Source organism: Muscardinus avellanarius (genome assembly GCF_963383645.1).
Source record: "Muscardinus avellanarius genome assembly, chromosome: 1".
Lineage (NCBI taxonomy): Eukaryota > Metazoa > Chordata > Mammalia > Rodentia > Gliridae > Muscardinus > Muscardinus avellanarius.
Genome location: NC_137786.1, coordinates 489,897 through 510,460, shown reverse-complemented (window position 1 = coordinate 510,460; position 20,564 = coordinate 489,897). Strand labels below are relative to the sequence as shown.

Sequence of the window (20,564 nt, the reverse complement as noted above, 5' to 3'; positions counted from 1 at the left end):
GCCAACCTCAATAACTTGTCAAGACCCAGTTTCAAAATAAAAAATAAAAAGGGCTGGGGCATAGCTTGTAGGTAGCATGTCCCTGGGCTCAATCTCAAGTATCCAAAACAAAAGTAGAAAACAAAACAAAAAAATAAAAGTAGAAGGAAATAAACCATCAAATTATTAGAGAAAGTCCGTGAAGCCCAAGGTTGACACCTTGAAAAGATCAATCCAGATAAACCTGCAGCTGGACTGTTCAAGGGAAAAACAGAAAATGTGCATTGCTGGCATCAGGAATGGAGGTGGCACGTCACTGCAGAGAGCAGAGCACCGAGGATCACCAACACTTTACTTCAATGGACTGACAACTTTAGACAAATTGAGTAGCTTCCAAACTTACTCTTGAAACAAGAGAAGGCCTGAACAATGCTGTTGTGTTGACAAAAGTTGAATGCTAACTAGAAAACTCCAGAAGAGAAGGCCAGCTCCAGATGGCTTTACTGGCAAGTTCTATCAAACACTGAGGGAAAAAATAGTAACAATCCCACACAATTTTTTTGTTTGTTTTTGTTTTTGGTGGTACTGGACATGGAACCCAGGGGCCTTCTACCTCTGGGCTATACTCCCAGACCTATTTTATAATTTTATTTGGAAACAGGGTCTCTTAAGCCAGCTAAAGCTGGCTTTGAACCTGCACTATCCTCCTGTCTCAGCCTCCCAAGCGCAGGGATTACAAGTGTGCGCCACCATGCCCGGCTCTACACAAATTTTTAAAGAAATTCCCAATTTACTTAAGAGGACAAAATTGCCTTGAAACTCAAAACAAATACATTAGAAGAAAAGTCCAGATAAGTAACTTTCATGAATACAGATGCAGAAAAAAAAAAAAAAACTTGAAAATATTAGATTGAAGCCAGAAAAATACAAGAATAAACCATGACCAAAGCAAGGTCTTGCAGAATCTTCAGGTTAGTTTACCATCAAACATCAGTGCTCTCTACCCTATTAACAAACAAGGAAAACCAGGCAAGCATCCCGTGGAGCTGCCTGAGGAACACAGCCTCCAGCCCCCAGAATGAAGTATGGTTTCAGAATCAGTATACCAAATGGCATATTTACTACTAACTTTATGACAGGTACATTAAACAACACAAACTCAGACGACATCTAAGCACAGCAGACCTTGTGAGCAAGTGACCTGGCACTCTGCCCTCGGAACTCCGTGGCAAGAGCCCCAGGGTAGCCTGGTGCTCCCTGACTCCTGTTCTCAGCGTCAATGGTGACGGGTTGAGTAATGGTCCTGGAGCAGTTAAAAATGGCTTTGAGTTGATAGCTGCTTCTACTGCCAGAGGTGTGTCAATTTTTCACTGTGCCCGGGTCCAGCCCTAGCAGGAGTCGAGGTCCGTGTGCTGGTGAGAGGAGAGTCGAGGTCGTGAGAGAGACACTGACGCACGAGACCGGACGCAGCTTCTCCAACTTTACTCTGAGGGAAGCTTCTCCAGCTTCTCTTACTTCTTTCTTACTCCTCTCTTCTCAGGATTTGTTACAATCTTTATAGTCATGCAAACAGGAACTCCAAGGACAGAAAAAGTCTTTTACAGACTTCAGGGCAGGGTGCCAGACATTTAAATAATCATAGGAAGTGTGCTTTGTCTCATCACAAGGCCAGCTTGAACTTAATCTATATTGGCCCAAACTAAGGTCAGTGTGAACTTAATCGTTGGCCCAAACTACCCTTGGGGGAAAAAAATCTTTGCTGCCTGAGTCTCTCACAAGCTGCTGCCCATCAATTTTAGTTATAATGCTCATACATAAGATTCCAATTATACATATTGATCCAAATAATCCTAAAATAATTTTTTGAAGAGGAAAATGCTAGACATACTTCATGGGGGAGTTAGGCCCTTGCGAGTCCCCTGACCGAGCTTTCTCAAGGTCTGCGTGAGATGCTGTAGCATCACTGTGTACCTTTCTCCCCACCACATTTTAAAATGCTCTAAATATTCCTCAAAGGAACTTGGAAGCACTAGGGCCTCCTTCCCCAAGGATCCCAATCGACTACCTCCTGGGAGTGGAGGCGAGGCAGGTGTAGGGCTGTGAGCATTCATGAAAAGTCCCCTTTCCAGTGCTGATAGTTGAAGCCTCCTGGGGTGTCTCCAGGGCTGGGGCTGGGCGGGCTCTCCAGGGCAGGCACAGCTCGGGATTGGGCTGGGAGTGAAGGTCCAGCAGGCAGACAGCGAAGGGAGCCGCCCACAGGGGCCACAGCCTCGGGCGCTCCTGCTCCAGACCCGCCCACTGAAGCTGTGGTGAGGGTCTCTAGAGTGGGCACAGCTTCTGCTGGCGGAGCAGCCACAGTGAGGTCCTCACAGCACAAGGCAGGCATGCTGCCAAGTGAGGATGCAAGTCATTTTTAGTAAAATTCAAAGCATTTGAGATACTGGAATCAAAACAAGAAAAATTCTGAAAACAAGTTTAATACTTTAATAAAAGTTCTATGACAAAAGGTAACACATCCTTTAAAAAGTGGACTCCATGTACAAAGCACTATGAAATTTATTTTGGCATGAGATAAAAGCAACATAATGTTCTGTGAAATGCACCAATTATTGACCCACTTATTTCACGTCTGTTAACGTACAACTTCATTTGGGACGTGAAGAGGGTTACTAAGCAACCCAAACAGGCAGGAGTTGGCAAGCACTGCCCATGTTCCTGCACTGGGGCACACGGGTGGCCCGCAGACTTCGCTCGAATGAGAGGTCTGCACCATTCCCACAGACAGGCCCACGCTGATTTACTCTGAAAGACTCCCGACCTAGAATTTTTCTCAATTTGTGTAATGTAGGAATAGGTTCTATTTATCCATTAAATAGTCTCTTGCACTAATAAAGAAGGCTCGCATTCAGAGGCTCCTTTGAGCTTAAATGCCACGTCCATCTTTTAACGCTGTGCTCACACACTTATTAGGTGATAAGCATTCTCTCCTGCTTCTGTAATAGCCACGTGTATCCGTTACTTTACACCAGTCTTGTTAACATCCTGTCTGATCAGATAGAGGCAAGCTGGGAATAAACACATTTAGATGTTTCTTTACCAAGAGGCAAACACAACTTAAACTACCCCTTGAAAACAACGAAACGGCAAGCTGCTTGCCTTTTAATACATATTTTGAAATAACGTAAATTTATCCCTTCTTTCAACAGAGCGCGGCTGCCTACATTCTGGCTTGCAAATCCAAGTGGTTTTACAGATGGGTTCCTGTAGCGCAGCTGCTGTCAATAGGTGGGGCCACCTCCTAATCCTCCGTGAAGACCTCGGACGGGGTGCCCCGGGTCAAGCCTACACCGAGAGTTTCTTCTTCTCCTCAAACTGCTTGTCCACTGCCAGAGAGAGGGCCTGGAGGAAGCCCTCAAGGGTGACGGTGGGGGCCTGGAAGGACAGAGACCACTGCTGGGTGGCCTGTGTTCTTGGTGGGGGCCACCCAGCAGCAGCGCCGGGCCCTGGTGCAGACTGTCGGAAGGGGGCTCAGCTCAGCTGAATGAACGTAGGCCCCTGTCCAGGCCCCTTTCCCACAGAGGCAAACAGTGAGCTATCTGACTCCCTGCTTCCTGCAGGTTAGAATGGCTGCTGGAAGGGGCAGGTGAGCACCAGGAGCGCCACCACCTCACTAAGAAGGAAGAGAAGTTGTAGGGACCAGATCCAGGACCCTGAGGCCTGCTACCCTGAAGCCCTTCCCAAAGGACCCACTTCATGTCCTGGGCCTCTGGGAACCCCCTGGGCACTCCTGCTTTATAACCGAGAATCCTACAGCCCAGGCACCTTGAACCCTCGCCTCCCCGCACCAAAGTCCCACTGAATGGCACCTCAGCCCTGGGTACTGCTCCCAGTACAGAGGCTGCCACTGGCCAGGCAGCAGGGCACCAGGAGGCTGATCTGAAAGGGCTGCTTTGAGATGCGTGTCTTCCTGACACTCAGAGCCCCCACCCAACAGCTGCTGGAGAGGGGGAAAAGAAAGTGGGGATACCCCTCCTGGGCTGACGGCCCTGTGCTGGGGGCCCAGCACTGGCTGGGAAATCACTGTTCTGTGTTGAAGAGAACCCCAGACTCAGGGGCACAAGCACCAGAGTGGGCCCCAGGCACGAGCTCTCAGCCACACAGGAGGTGTATCTGTGTGCGTGTTCATTGTACACAGACACATGGCACGGCTGCCTTCCTCTAAAGGAGTCAAGATGGCAGTCTACCCTGAAGGTGTTGAGGTTAGCTCTCTTGCCCCAGGACACTGTCTTTTCACAAACTGAAATAAGTAAGGCAGACTCTGATGGTATTCAGAGGGTTCCTGGTATGACCAAGACCTGTGGCCAGCGGCGGTGTGGTGGGGGACGGTCGTGGGAGACTCACCTGGATGTACAGAGCATGAGCCAGAAAGGGGAGTTTCCTTAGGACCCGGCCACTGAGGCCCTCGCTCTTCCTGTGTAAGTAACCAAGGTCACGGAGGTCAATTGCATACAAAAATTGGCTCATTTCAGGATTAGTTTCCTTGTTACTGTGAACCCCGAGCCCAAAAGGTTGGCTCAGGAGACCCCACAGCAGGCCTCATGAGGTGCCCTCCCGGGGCCCCTGGGGCGAGGTGGGACCCCGCCAGGAGGGTCAGCGGTGGGGCTCGGCACGTGGCATGCTGCCAATGGTCCCAGGTGGCCAGCCTCACAACTCCAACCTTTGCTTTCATCTTTGACCTGTTCTTACTTAAGTCACCCCGACAGACACCAGCAGTCTCCCGACTCTCCACATGCCTCACAGCTTTGGAATAAAGCCCAGCCTCTGGTTGGAAACCCGAGCCCTCCCTGCCTCCCCCACTCGAGCACCACCACGGTGGTCTCCGGTGCGATCGCGGTGAGCCTGCCTCACAGCCACGGGTGCGCCCTCCCCGCTTCTCAACGGTGACCGTGCTTAACTGAACCCTGCGGGCTCTGCTTCATATCCTACCTGTCTCTGCCTCTCCATCACCAAACTCACCCCCTCTGGAGTCACAGGCCTGGGGCAGGCAGGCCACCTTCTCAGTGCTTGGGTGGCACGTGTGTTTTGGGAGGAGGTGGCTGTCTGCATGTTTCTGTACACATGCAAACACGTGTGCATGTGCATGTCCACCTCCGGGGCACCTTGAAAGCTCACCTCTAAGGACCTCTCTGGCCTGCTGGGACACCATGGCTCCCCAGTTACTTCACCAAATGGATTTTTCTTGATTAAAAAGTGAGGTCAATTTGTACCTTGAAATTTCACTCAAAAGAAGGCTCAACTTTGACACGTTGTTTTCAATGAAGCCGATCATCTCCAGCTCTCGGAGGGTCAGCAGCTGCTGGCGAGGGTATATGATCTGGCACTGGGAGCAGAAGCATGAGCAGTTATGACAGTCTACACAGGACAAGGGGCAGAGGGATGGCAGTAAGATCACAGGCAGCTATGTCCCGCCTTACAGAAGGAAGGAGAGCAACCACTCAAAATGCACCGACACTCGAAGATGAGCCTGCACCCTCTCCTCCCCAGCATACACCTCCATGCTTCTTTAAATACAGACACAAATGCGAGTAATACAGCACATCTCAGTCACCTACAGCAACCGATCCCGAGCTCTAGCCAAGCTATTTCTTCACTGCACATCAGAGCTGGAGGGAATTAGAGGCACCCAGCCCGAGCTGTTCGAGGGACGTGTCCAAACCCACAGGAAGGCAGAGCTGGGCTCTGGAATCAAGATGTTAACTGCTTTTCAAAGAAGAGTCCTGGGTTGTTGTTAAGATGGGACTGAGGAATGGCAAGGATCAGACACTGGGTCCCAAAGTTCCTCTCAGGGATCAGCTGCCTGGAGGAGGCTCCAAGCAGCTGTGCTGAACTGTCAGGATGATTCACCGACTGAATTCTAACGTGAAATGTTCTGTGTTGGGAACCAGGAGAGAGGAGAAAGAAGAAACCATTTCTTCTCAACATCTGGAGGTCTGGGGAGGCTGTGGTAGAAACGCCTGCTCAGAGTTCCATGGGCTTCCCACCTTACTCACAAAGTGGCGCCTGGGGTTCCCTGTAGCGCCCTCGGTGCAGGCCTGTTCTGCTCCTCCAGCAGGAACTCTGATGCCACAGATCACAGGGCGCTAACAGAGTGCAACCCCAGTTATTTACCAGCATCTCTCAGGACTGGCCAAACATCCATGCTAACGTCTGAAAGACTTGATTTCGATAAACTGCCTGGACTAAGAACTGCACTATGTTCTCAGCTCCCAGAAAAGTCTGCACCCGAAGCTAAGCCTCAGCACCTCCCCCAGATTCAGGGCATAAGTAGCAAGAATGCCCACCGCGAGGGCAGAGGCCACACCCAGCACACCAGGGCCTGGATCAGCTGGCTCCTCCGCAGCAAAGCTCAGTACAACACTCCCTCGGGTCACACGCATTCTCACGTCAAAGACCTGCAGGGCCCCTTCCTCCTCTCAGCCCACACAAAACCAGGACTATGTGGCCTGGTACACTCTCAGGGGGCCGACGGTGGAGGTCAGCTCTCACCCCCATCCAAAGGAGGCCATGCCATCCTGGTTGCAGACAGTGAGGCCGCTGCCCTGTGCTGTCAGTCAGTGGCTGCAGGAGGCATCAATCCACCCTGTCCACTGGTGGCAACAACACTCCCATGCCAATTACTGCTCCCATCCTCAATCGCTGGCTTGCTTGGCTGCTGCACAGGTTCCCTGAACTCAAGGCTCAAAGCATGCTCCAGCAGCTTGTGATGCCAGAGGACGGCCTGTGAACGTCAACTTTTAGTCAGGTGACAACCTGTGAACTACAATTTCCAGTCAGGCGACAGCCCGTGAACTATGACTTTTAGTCAGATGACCCTGTGAATTACAACTTTCAGTCAAGTGACAACCCATGAACTATGACACAGTCAGTGTCAGCTTGTGAACTATTCCCTCCAGTCAGAGGACAGCTTGTGAACTACAACTTTCAGTAAGGCCATAGCCAATGAACTGTGACTTTCAGTCAGGACAGTCCCTGAACTACCCCCTTTAGCAGATGACTACCTGTGAACTACAACAGCCCACAAATTATGACTTTTGGTCAGATGACAGCTGTGAACTACCCCCTTCAGTCGGATGCCAGCTGTGGACTACCCCCTTCAGTCTGATGACAGCCTGTGAACTACCCCCTTCAGTCAGATGACAGCTGTGGACTAACCCCTTCAGTCGGATGCCAGCTGTGGACTACCCCCTTCAGTCGGATGACAGCTGTGGACTACCCCCTTCAGTCTGATGACAGCTGTGGACTAACCCTTTCAATCGGATGACAGCTGTGGACTACCCCCTTCAGTCAGAGGACAGCCCGTGGACTACCCCCTTCAGTCTGATGACAGCTGTGGACTACCCCCTTCAGTCGGATGACAGCCCGTGAACTACCTCCTTCAGTCAGATGACAGCTGTGGACTCTTTCTTTCTTTCTTTCTTTTTTTTTTTTTGTGTGTGGTACTGGGGTTCCTGGAAGCCCTTCTACTTCTGGGCTACACTCCAAGACCTATTTTATATTTTTATTTGGAAACAGGGTCTCTTAAGCCAGTGCGGCTGGCTTCAAACCTGAGCGATTCTCCTGTCTCCGCCTCCCAAGCGCAGGGATTACAAGCGTGCCCACCACGCCCAGCTTGGACTGACTATTTCTGAAGAGAGCATGTGAACTATGAGCACCTTGACTCAGATGAGTTTTGAACTATGATCTCTATCAGTGTAACCTGTGCACTGAGCCTATTTTTGTTCTTTCCAGGTAAGGGAATCTAGTTCCAGGAGGCAGGAGTCTTATAAAGGCCAGGACAGGTTAAGAACCAGGATGTGCCCAAAAGGCCGACCATGACCCACTCACTAACCTCCTGACAATGGCACCTCACATAATGAAAAGTGATGATCACAGCATGTCAGAAGAACAAAAATATTTAGTCTGTAGCCACAATTTAGACTATTAGCTCAACTTGACACAATAAAACTACAAGTTTCAATTTAAGATGAGCAATGCTTTCTTGAAACATCTTATTTGTATCCAAACTTGTTTAAGTTATGCCAATCACTAAGAATAAATAAGAAACTTAGTGATTTTTTAAAGTACCTTCATCAATTCCTCCAAACAAGAAAGGTAGATTCTGAAGATGGCTGCTGCGGAGGGCGGCCCGATGTACTGCTTGATGTCAGCCCTGTCCACGAAGGCCACGTCGATCTTCTCAGTGATGTTGGAAGTGGTCAGAATCACCACATTGGAATGCCTGGTGAGGCCAGAAGGCAGGGACCAGAGTGACTGCTCACCTGAGCGACCGAGTCACGTGCCACCCAAGGCCTGACCCCTCTGGGTAAAATGACAACAGGCCCTGGCCTGCTGTGCAGGATGACAGAACAGGACATGAAGCTCACCCAAAGCTCTTTTCCCAGCAAGGCGAGCAGGTGGCAGCCCTTGGCCAGCACAATGGCTGGTGCTGCCAGACGCGTTGGCACCTCAGGCTACTGTCCTCTCTCTGCAAGGCTGCTGCCACATCCAAGTTTTTTTGTTTTTCCAGTACTGGGGATTGAACCTAGGGGCCTTCTACCTGAGCTACACCCCCAGCTATTTTTTATTACTTATTTTGAAACAGGGCCTCACTAAGTAGGTGAGGCTGGCTGTGAACCTGCGATCCTCCTGTCTCAGCCTCCCAAGTACTGGGATTACAAGTGTGTGCCACCACGCCCAGGTAAAACCACTTACTTTCTAAAATATGCATTAAGTACAGATGCTACACTCTGTGCACTAACAGCCACTACTGATGCCAAATGCACATGTAACTAAGAGCCAGAGTGCAATCCAGAGCTGGCAGCCATCCTGCTTTAGCACCTGCGGAGCTGCTGCCTGTCCAAGCAGCCTGCCTGCCTGCCTGCCTGCCTGCCTTCCTTCTTTCCTTCCTTCCTTCCTTCTTGGCACTGGGGAATGAGTCCAGAATCATTCTACCTCTGAGCTACACCCTCAGCCCTATTTTCTTTATTTTGAAAATTGCTGAAGGACTCACTAAATTGTCAAGGCTATCATCCAGCCTGCTATTCTCCTGTCTCAGCCTCCTGAGTACTGGAATTACAGGCACGCGCCACCATACCCTGCTCCCAGTATACCTTTTAATCTGGTCGATCTGGGTCAAGACAGCATTGACCACGCGGATAGCATCTGATGGCTCAGCACCAGCCCTGCAAGCATTGCGAGCAGCCGTGAGGCTCTCCACCTGTGGGGAGAGCAGTCATCACAACGGACGGCAGAGCCAGGGCATGGAAGAGGCCTGTGCAGAGCACCAGATACAGCAGGACCTGTGAGCGGCAGCCCAGAGCAGAGCAGGCTGCCCATAGGAGTATGAACACCAGTGCACACCCACCTCATCGATCAACACGAACACCAGAGCTTCCTTATCATCAATCAAGTCTTGAATCTTCTGGAACATCCTCGTGACCAGCTTGCCACTCTGAAACCAAAATACTCTGAGTGTCAATCCACAGTCCACATGCCCCAGGTGCACACACACCAACACAGCCTGCATCCCCAGTTGGTCCCAAAAGCCCAGCAATCCTCATGACCTCTGCAAAACTCCCCAGGTCAGAGGATCCAGGCCAGCACAGCAAGAGGTCAGTTTGAACACTCTTGTGCCTTCCTACATCAGGATGCTGAGACCCAAGCCCACACCTGCTCTTGCCCAGGGCTGTGCTCATGTGTAAGCTCACCCACCAGGACAGGTCATACATGCCAACATGCAAGCTGGCAGGCCATTCTGTGTCTGGTTGCTGGCCCCCAGGCACACACCGGCACCGGTGCCTACGGCACAGCCTCCCAGCAGTAAGGGGTACCCACACTGCCACCCGGCTGGACCCCCTCAGTTCAGACAGCCCCAAGAGCCCCAGGGGCTGCTCAGTAGAGCATACAGTCCTCGAGAAGGCAGATCTGCTGCCTCCAAAGCATCTGCTGCATGTCCTGTCCCACCCGTGGCCTGGGGTCCGTATGGCCCAGAAGGGCTCGCAGCCCTCTTGTCTCCAAGCCCTACGCAGCCCTGCAGCCCTTCTCTGGCTGCAGTGACTCCTGTGCGTGTCCCCGTCCCACCTGTTCTCCCTGGAAGATTAAGGGTCTGAGGTATTTTCCAATAATATGGGACACTGATTTTCAACTCTACGTGTAACAATCCAGACAATCAGAATACTTAATACTTACTTCTGAAAACCACTTAGAAAAGAGGCTATGGCTGTTTATTTCAATTAACTGGCCATATCGGTACCTAAGATGATAAAAACAGAGGAAAGAAGATTACTGTACAAACCAGTCCAGTGACATTCCCAGTGGCAGCCGCTCCTGTTGTGCTCCCTTGTGTGTGTGTGTGGACCTGGGGATTGGTCCACCTGGCCCTCTGAGGATGACTGGCACCTGGAGCGTACACTGCTCCATCACCTAGGAGGATGGGAGACCTGCACACACCCAGCTCCTGACCCACCCAACAGGAAACAGGCCCAGGTGAGAGAAGCCAACTGCTTGGTGCTTTTACGGCTTTCTCAACTCACAGGTCCACAGAAGAATTTTTCAGAAAGTATCTCTGGCATTCTGTTTAAAAAAAAGAATAAAAGCCGGGTGTGGTGGCGCACGCTTGTAATCCCCGCACTTGGGAGGCAGAGACAGGAGGACCACCCAAGTTCAAAGCCAGCCCTGCTGGCTTAAGAGACCGTTTCCAAATAAAATATAAAATAGGTCTGGGAGTGTATCCCAGAGGTAGAAAGGTTTCCAGGAACCCCAGTACCACCAAAAAACAAAAAACCAAAAAAAAAAAAAGAGAAAAAGAACAATGACTCTTACTGTTTATAAAAGGGGGGTCAAGTTGATAAAGAAAACCTAATGAGATGAAGATTGGGTTAAAGACTAAACAAGATTAGTTATAAGCTGGGCGTGGGGGTGCACACCTATAATCCCAGTGCCTGGGAGTAAGCCCCACCACCACCCTGGTTATGTCGAGAGGCACCTCCCCCCTTAGCCACTGAGGGAACCAAGGAAGAGCACTCACCTCCCCAAGCTAGGGGACAGATCATACTACCAGAGCAAGGCTCAGACATTTCATAAGATTGAAATAAAAATTAAGAACACCCTGGGTACAAAGGAATGAACAAACTTACACTGAAAGAGAGGAACCTTACTACTCATTTAAATGATTAAAATGAAATAATCCTAACCGTGGCACACACCTGTAGGCTCAGCTACTTGGGGGCTAGGGCAGGAAAATCACAAATCTGAGGCCAACCCCATCAACTTGGTGAAACTGTCTCAAAATAAAAAAATAAAAAGGTCCAGGGATATAGCTGGGTGGTAGAGCACCTGGGTTCAATCCTCAGCACCACAAACAACAGAACACCACGTTTTTATACATCACAAGACTGCTCTCTTCTCTCAGGTCAGCAGTTACCTGCTTGACAATCTGATGGTCAGTTTCTGGGCTAGGGCTTTACACAGGGATGTTTTCCCAGTTCCTGGAGGACCTGTAACAAGAGCCAAGAAAATATGTTTTAAGCTGGTGCTGGAATAAATGTCTTAAAATTATAGAGATTGCATTGTCCACTAAATATAAAACTAGAAACTGAGTTAAATGCTATTAACATTATTATTGTAAATGTTATTTGTTAAATTATAAAGAAGTCTGAACAGCTTAAAGGCTATGAAATACTACCAATGCACTTTATTTATTTATTTATTTATTTATTTTTTTTTTTGCGGTACTGCGTATTGAGCCCAGTGGCATTCTACCTGAGCTACACCTACAGCCCTATTTTTCATTCTTTATTTTGAAATTGGGTCTAAGTTGTGGAGGGCCTCAGTAGCTGAGGCTGGCCATGAACCTGCGATTCTCCTGTCTCAACCTCCCAAGCACTGGGATTACAATGTGCTACGATGCCCGGCTTATCAATACAATTTATAAGTCTCCTCTCTTTCCTACTACCAAGGACTTCACTTGTATTTCTGGTTTCCCGCTCCCGACCTCCAAACATACTACTTCTGTTCTGGTGAGCACTGCATTTTCTGATCTACGTCTTGGTGACACTCTTCTGTGATAACCGCCCACCAAAGCACCCCTCAAAGCCTCTTTCAGTGAACAGAGGTGAAGGGCAGCCACCTTGTCAGGACTCTGCTCCTACAACCCAAAGTGCCTTGTCTTTCAGAGAGAACCCTAAGCAGCCTGTACCACAAAACCAAGAGTCATGCCACAATTTGGGTCTGGACTGGACAAGGCCATGTGTTAACGGCTTGTTCCCCAGGTTGGTGCTACTGGGAGTGGTGGGAACTAAGACTCTCCAACGTGGTGGGAGGTCCTAGGCCAGTGGGTGCCCTGGAGGTGGGACCCGGTCTCTTCCTCTTGCTCGCTCTAGCACACGCGACAGACTTCACTGGTCCCATGCTCCCACCAAGCTGCGATGTCCCTCACTGGCCAAAAGCAAGGTCAACTACCCTGGACTGAGCCCTTTGGCACTGAGCAGAAATAGCCCCTTTTTCTTTAGAAGTTGGTTATCTCACAGCACCGGGAAGGGCTCTCTGGTCACTCCCTGCCCAGTGCCTCACAGAAGCTCCGCAGTGACCAATGGGTGTGTGTGTGGGGGGGGGGGGAACGGACACAAATGCCCGAATGGAATAAGAGACATGTTCTGCTCTGACATTCTGTGTTTTCACCAATACACAGGAAATACAAAACCTGACCCTGAACAGGAAATAATCTGTTTTGCTAATTAATACCTATTGCCTTCTCCAACCCTGCTATTAGGACAGTAGGCTGGGATATCTGCTATTTAAGACACTTTTTTAAAGACTATGGAAAATCATATAGTCTTAATTGGCATTAAAAGGCTACTCTGAGATTCTGCCTTGCCATAATTTGGGTGTTCTTGATTTCGCTCAACCCCTTGGTGTCCTTTCTACCCAGGGACAGTGGAAAAAATAGAAACCATTAATATATTCTGAGAAGAACCTGGTTTCCTTAAAAATATGGCTTTTGGAACCTACTCTCACAAAGTGAAGCCCTGATAATCTAGAGAAAGAAGAGATAGTTGTTATCCTTAAAAAAAAAAAAAAAAAAAAAAAAATCAGCCGGGTGTGGTGGTGCACGCTTGTAATCCCAGCATTTGGGAGGTGGAGACCAGAGGATCACAGTTCGCAGACAGCCTGTTACTTATCCAGGCCGTTTGCAAATCAGTGAGACCCTGTTTCAAAAATAAAAGATAAAAAATAGGGCTGAGGGTGTAGCCTGGAGGTAGAATGACCCTGGGTTCCATCCTCAGTACCACACACACACAAAAAAAAATCAGTTGAAAAAATAAGGCAGTTATTTAATATAAGAAAGTTACAAGGCAGAAACCAGTTAGCTGCTAAATGAACGGTCATGTACCAAATGCCTGAATGTTGTGAGCTGGGCAGGTTCTCAGACAAGGAACATTCTAGAATTCTGGCTCCTTCAGAAAACAGAGAGCTGTTAACTCCGTGCAGAAGGACCGTGAAAGAGTGAAGCTGAGCTTCGGCTTCAGGCCACACATCTGGTCACACCCAGGCTGCAGGCTCACCGTGCAGCAGCACCACTCGGTTCCAGGTGATGAGGTTACTGTCGACATTCTTGTCGGAGAACAGCATGGTGGTCATCACGTAATCAAGGAGCTGCCAGGAGAGAGCAGGATCAGGTAAAGGCACGATGAGGCAGACTCCCAAGCACTGTGCGGCGAAGCTGTCCCTGAGCGAGGATGGCAAGGCTGCCTGCGTGGCACCGCAACTGCCGCGCTCGGCCGAGGGACAGCGCACAGGCTTTCACTCTAGAAGCATCTGACAAAGGCGAGGACACGTGGCAGTTACTTCATGCGATGGCTTTCACTTAAAACACTGGCATTAAAAAGAACCACTGAGGAACGATCGGGCAGCAGCAAACTGGCTCCTCCTCAGAAAACAGCGGGGGCAAGTGCAGGGGACGTCTGGCTGGGACTCTGGGCGGCCAAGCAGCAGCCTCCTGGCGCACCCGCTGAGGAAGCAGGACGAGTCGGGCCTCTCTTGGACCTGCCTGCCTTCTCCTTTTGCACTGCCTCCCTAAGCCGAGGGCTCCCAGGGAGAGCATAATTCAAAATAAACGGTCTTCACCTCCTAGCCCCTTCTCCTTCTCTCCCCAGTGAACCGCCCAGGGGCCAGCTGTGTGCTGGGGCAGGCCTGGAGGTCAGATGCCCAGGTCACGGGCTGCTGGGGCAGGCCTGGAGGTCAGGTGCCCAGGTCACGGGCTGCTGGGGCAGGCCTGGAGGTCAGGTGCCCAGGTCACGGGCTGCTGGGGCAGGCCTGGAGGTCAGGTGCCCAGGTCACGGGCTGCTGGGGCAGGCCTGGAGGTCAGGTGCCCAGGTCACGGGCTGCTGAGGGCAGGGCTCCAAAGCCAAAAGCGCTGAGGGCTCGGGGGACCAGGTCAGCACGACAAGATTCTTCAGAAAAGGACAGCAACTTACATGTGATTTGACTTCCACATCGTACACTAGGCTGTCCCACAGTCCATGGAACTCAGCTGTGAGACAGAAGAGAACAAAGCCCTGACTTCAGGGAAGTCGGCACCACACCTGCCAGCCAGCCTCCAGCCTCACGCTCCCCACATCGCGACCATGGTTCTGATACAGCAAGGGTACAGGCCTCCATCTGCCTTCAAAGCTCAATTCTGCGTGCCTGTGTGGTACTGGGGATGGAAACCAGGGGCCTTCTACCTCCGGGCTACACCCCCAGACCTAGTTTACATTTTATTTGGAAGCAGGGTCTCACTAAGTTGCTGAGAGCCTCACTAAGCTTCTGAGGCTGGCTTCGAACCTGTGATCATCCTGTCTCAGCCTCCCAAGTACTGGGATTACAAGCATGCAGCACCACGCCCAGCTCTCAACTCTCCTTAAGATTAAAGAGGCAAAACAAATGCCAGTTACATGACCTTCAAAAGACAATTAAGTGGAGCAAAAGAATCACTTTATATTTCTTGTTAGCACACACAATCTTCTTTTGTGGACCTAGGCTTTAACCTAAGTTCTCTCCGCATGGTAGGATGAGCTTCAGCCATTACACTTGATGACAAAATTAACCCGACTCTACCTGCTAGAACTAACATGCAAAGGCCCAGAAAGCATGGAGAAAGCAGGAGAAAGGGGAGCCCAGCAGGGAGGAAGGCAGTGGAGGAGAGCAGCGCCACAGTGATCCCAGGTAGTCACTCGAGGGCTTGTCCAGAGGAGCAACGCGGGCTTACACCAGACACCTCTACTTTCTCTTCTGAACGCTATAGGCTGGATCAGGAATGGCCCTCAAAGGCCCCCGTGCTGAGGCATGGTCCTCAACTCAGCACTACTGGGAGGAGGTGGAACCTTAAGAGGCGGGGCCTAATGGATTCGGGTCACTGGGGGTGGGCCCTTGAAAGGGATGGTGGGCTGTGACTCTTTTGTACTCAGTCACAAAGCAAACAGGTCTCTCCCTGCAGAGAAGCCATGAGGCCCAAAACAGATTCTCTTTGTGAGCTGATTATCTTAAGTATTTTTCACCCAAGAGAGAGCTAACACAGTGATATACTCTCCATTTTACAAGAGATAAAACATCCCACAAATCTGCTGAACGGATCTCAGAGACTGGCTCAACAAGCCTGGGCCTGCAGCCCTGCGACCCAGCTCTCCTGGCCGGCGGCCAGTCACGGCGCTGTACCTGCCGGCAGCACCCAGTGACTTGCTGCAATGATGTTTTCTGTCTCCTCCTCCAGGTTCTCACTGCTGGGGCCATCTTCATTCAGCTGGAAGATGTGCAGTGCCACGGAGCAAGCACTCAAGTCGATGGGCTGTTGGTGAGAGGAAGAAAGCAAGTCCATCTACACTTCAGAACCTCTTAATTCCAGCTACGCACACAACATCCAAGAGTAAAACTGAAGTGTACAGTATATTAGAAACTAGTTCTCAGCTGGGTGTGGTGGTGCATGCTTGTCATCCCCGCGCTTGGGAGGCTGAGACAGGAGGATCGCGCAGGTTCGAGGCCAGCTTCGGCTGGTTTAAGAGACCCTGTTTCCAAATAAAATATATAAAAATAGGTTTGGGAGTGTAGCCCAGAGGTAGAAGGCCCCTGGGTTCCATCCCTAGTACCACCAAAAAAAAAAAAAAACCAAAAACTAGTTCTCAAAATGGCTGCTATTTTAGTCCAGATTTAGGATGAGCTCTTCTTGAGATGTCTATACAACCTCCCTCTACATTAAAAACAAACTGTGTGCCCGCTTCAGCAGCACATGCTAAAATCGGAACGATAGAGAAGTTTGGCATGGCCTCTGTGCACGGATGACACACAAATTTGTGAAGTGTTCCGTATTTTAAATAAACAAACTTTGCTAGTTTTTTTCATTGCAAAATAACACATGCTTATTGAGAAAAATGCACAATACAGAAAGAATAAAAAGCCCTGTAAGTTTGGAAGTGCTCACATCTGAGCAGAGACACAGCTCTTCCACACGTGGTTTCTTTTTCCAACTTGGCTATCTTTGTTACTTTTCTCAAATGTTTGTTATTTTCTCTCTAAATGAGACTGGGATGCTTAGTTTCAGAAGAAACCCAGAGAGGTGAGGTATCTTTTCATGCATCCCTTCAGTGCACGCAGGAGGCACACATGGCGCGGGCGGTGACTTGTGAGGACTCGGTGACAGCACTGTCCATAGCTCCACCGAGGAGTCACCACGTCGTCTTCCACTGTCACTGTTTGGGCATGGGATACCAAGTGGGTGTACAGCCAAGGACCGCAGTGAGGAAGAGCCCTGTCCTCTCTTGAAGGGGCCATGCACACACAGCCTCACAGCCTATGAAGACTCTTTGCAGCCCCCCTACTTATTTAGTCATTTGCTTGTATCACTAAGGATTTAGACACAGTCCCTCACACTCTGGTTATAACCCAATGCCACATTATTCACTGCCACACCAGCTATTCCAGATTCAGCCGCTGGGAGCTAAACTATCTCAGGTTCTGAGTTCTGACATGTCCCCATCCTCTGGTTTGTCATAACTTTCTTACAAGCTGATCCAGTCTTTGCCTGGCTCTAGATTTAGCCAGGTATCCAAGACCCCCAAATCTTGAGAGTATCAAGCTCACCTAGCAGAGGCTGAGCCTCAACTCCCCATCAATAGGCAGGCTGAGGTGCAGCTGCCCTATGGCTCTCTGCTTCTCCCTCTCTGAGGGCAACGGGCCCACGGGGAGCTGAGCTTCCACCTCACTAACCAGCAACCAAGTGGCTGGAGTTGGCCCACTCCTCCTGTCTATTCAAAGAGGGCCTGACAGAGAGCTGACTAGCACTGCTGCTCAGCGGTAACTCAGTTTGCACCCCCCTTTTGTCAGGACGGCGTCCCTGGCGCTCAAATGAGGGGAAGCCGTATTTCTAACCCACACATTTCAAAGCAGTGTGAGCCAGTGCCCCACTTTGCCAGTGTCAGAAGGACCCCACGGGAAGCTGAACATACAAACCTACCTGGCCCCCAACAGAGACTGCTTACTCAACGAAGAATCAGACAGGATATAAAATGCCCCATAATACAACATCTCAAATGTTCAGGACTTAATGGAAAGTCACTTGTTTTATCAAGAACTAGGAAAACAAGACATGAATTAAAAAACCATCTAAAAATTGAACAGGCACCAACTCTGAGATGAACTGGATGTTGCCTGAGGGATAGTGTTACTATATAGAATTTTACATATCTGGCCGGGCATGGTGGTGCACACTTGTAATCCCGACGCTTGGGAGGCTGAGACAGGAGGATCGCGCAGGTTCAAAGCCAGCCTCAGCTACTTAGTGAAGCTCTCAGCAACTTAGTGAGACCCTGTTTCCAAATAAAGTATAAAATAGGTCTGGGAGCCGGGCGTGGTGGCGCACGCTTGTAATCCCCGCACTTGGGAGGCAGAGACAGGAGGATCTCGCAGGTTCGAAGCCAGGCGCGTGTGCTGGCTTAAGAGACCCTGTTTCCAAATAAAAATACAAAATAGGTGTCTGGGAGTGTAGCCCGGAGGTAGAAGGGCTTCCAGGAACCCCAGTACCACAAAAAAAAAAAAAAAAAAAAAAGGTCTGGGAGTATAGCCTGGAGGTAGAATTTTATATATCTGTCATGCACCTGATATTACCATACATTCTTCAAAGTTATCTTTCTTTTATGCTAACCAATCCTTATGGGAATCTCCAGGTTGAATTAATAGTTTATCATGTTGGCTGTTTCCTATTCAAATACTGTACTGTTTCATTCTTCTGGATACTGAATTTACAGCAGCGGAGAATGGTTGTGTGCTTGGGGCTCGGAGACCCTTATAGGTACCAGACTGGAGTCATGATTCATGCAAGTTAATGCAAAAGAGAAGAGAGGGGAACGAAGAAACCATTTGGCTGGTGGTTGATAAACAGAGAAGTTAGTTTTATTTTAGGGTGTTGGTTTCCACTGGGGTAACTGAGCGGCAATCAGAGGAAGAGCTTTGGTGTAACATAGCCTACAGAAAGAGAAGGGGTCCGATGTAACTACTGCGGCATGTCGCTCCTCTAATTGATTTAAAAAGTTCAAGTGAAGGATCTGAGCTATTTTCCATAATTTGTTGAACGGAATGTTTCTGTGACCCTGATGCAGCTCCTCGGCCAAGCGCTGTGGTGAAGGTGTACACTGACAGGGGCTGGAACCACACAGTTTTCTGTGTCTTTCCCCACCGATTATAGCTCAGAGACACCGAATAGATAGAAATCTCTTTTTTTTTTTTTTTGTGGTACTGGGGATTGAATTCAGGGCATTCAACTCTGAGCTAAATACCCAACCTAATATTTTAAATTTTGAAATAAGGTCTAGCTAAGTTATCATATGCTGGTTTTGAACCTATGATTTTCCTGTTTCAGCTTCCCAAGTACTGGAATTACAGGTATGCGTGATCATGCCGGTTAGGAATTGATTTCTTTTTAATATCTATATCATACTTAGTAAAGATATATCACATTTGTTTAGGCAATCTCTGGTAGAAAGTTAAGATATTTCAAATTGCTGGTTATTAACAACACGCAAAAGTGTTTTTTCATATATATCTTGAGAACTGCACAGTTACCAGTTAGGTCAAATAACTGATAACTATGTTAGTCGTGGCACTGGTTTTGTATTCAAGTAAGAGTTAACCACCGCTGGTATTGTGACTTAGTTACCTGAGAGTCTTTGACCTTTAACTCTGTGTCAACAATAGACACAGACTGCACATTTCTTGTCAGAAAAGGTTCATCAAACTCAGTCCACATGTAGTCACCAAACACAATATTGTGCCTGTTGAGCAGCTTCCAAACACTTGTTTTTATATCTTCTTTTTTTGCCGTGCTAGGAAGACAAACAAAACATCATAAAAGACGAAAATTAAAGCACTTTTATATTCTTTTTGAAAACTCATACCACACAAAAGCAATCATTAGTTAAGAAGAGACTGGTGATGGCCTGCTTGGGAATGGAATCTAAGACCACCCTGGGCCTGCCATTCCACCACTACCTACGTGACCTCAGGAAGCCACCCTCAAGTCCTCACTAGGAGGAGAGGGCGACACTAAGAGTCCTCGCCTCGCCGCTCTCCTCTTGTGTGTGTGTGTGTATGGGGGTGGGATCCAGGGCCGTTCCACCTCTGAACTACATCTCCAGGCCTTTTCATTTTTTTTTAAACAGCCTATTGTTCTACTTCTTTCCAACTCTTCGATTGCAATCTGTTCCCCACTCTACCCAAGAATCAGGGTTTCACTAGGTTGTGGAAAGTCTTGCACAACTGCTGAGGCTGGCTTTGAGGCTGCCAGCCTCCTGTCTTGCCTCTCAAGTACTGGGATTACAGGAGCCTGTCACCACGCACAGTTGGGTTCCCCGGAAGAGTAGTCAACGGGGTTTAGGACAAGGCCTGGCATACGATAAGCACCGATAGAAACTGGCCACCGCCACTTATTTTATTTATTTATTGCGGTACTGGGGTGGAAGCCAGAGGCATTCTATGTCCAAGCTACACCTCCAACCCTGTTTATTTATTTATTTTGCGGTACTGTGGGGGGGTGGCGCACAGAGGCATTCTACCTCACACCCTATTTATTTACTTATTTTGTGATACTGGGGGTGGAACCCAGGGGCATTCTGCCTCCGAGCTACACCCGGGTCCTACTTTCTATTCTTTATTTTGAAACCGAGTTGCAGAGGGCCTGAGTAGCCGAGGCTGTCCCTGAACCGCGATCCCGTCCCCGCCTCCCGAGGCTGGATCCCAAGCGTGCCGCCACGCCCGCGGCCACCGCTATTACTAACGAAACCCGCTGACGGCGCACGGAGGCCGCCGCCCTGCCCACCTGCCGCCGCGCTGCAGCACCTCCACGTGCACGGCGGGCGCCTCGGCCACGCAGGGCAGCGCCTGCTTCAGCTCGCCCGCCGCCTGGTCCATGGCGCCGCCCGCGCGCTTCGAATCCGCCGCGCGCTTCGAATGCGCCGCGCGCCCTCTGACCCGGAAGCGCTCGGCGCCACTTCCGGCGGCCGCCGGCTGCCCCGCCGCGCCGC

At 49.7% G+C, this 20,564-nt stretch overlaps 1 protein-coding gene across 1 annotated transcript; it reads right to left on the bottom strand.

Annotated features, from left to right (window-relative positions):
* Positions 1-3,321: 3,321 nt before the first annotated feature.
* On the bottom strand, positions 3,322-20,451 carry TRIP13 (thyroid hormone receptor interactor 13; the record flags this gene model as incomplete). The annotated part of the gene is made up of 13 exons (XM_080710959.1): positions 3,322-3,411; positions 4,381-4,450; positions 5,247-5,359; positions 8,104-8,257; positions 9,129-9,235; positions 9,383-9,469; positions 10,207-10,270; positions 11,441-11,513; positions 13,581-13,671; positions 14,493-14,548; positions 15,712-15,841; positions 19,202-19,367; positions 20,360-20,451. 13 exons carry the CDS (start codon positions 20,449-20,451, stop codon positions 3,322-3,324), a joined length of 1,293 nt encoding a protein of 430 aa, XP_080567085.1.
* Positions 20,452-20,564: the final 113 nt, after the last annotated feature.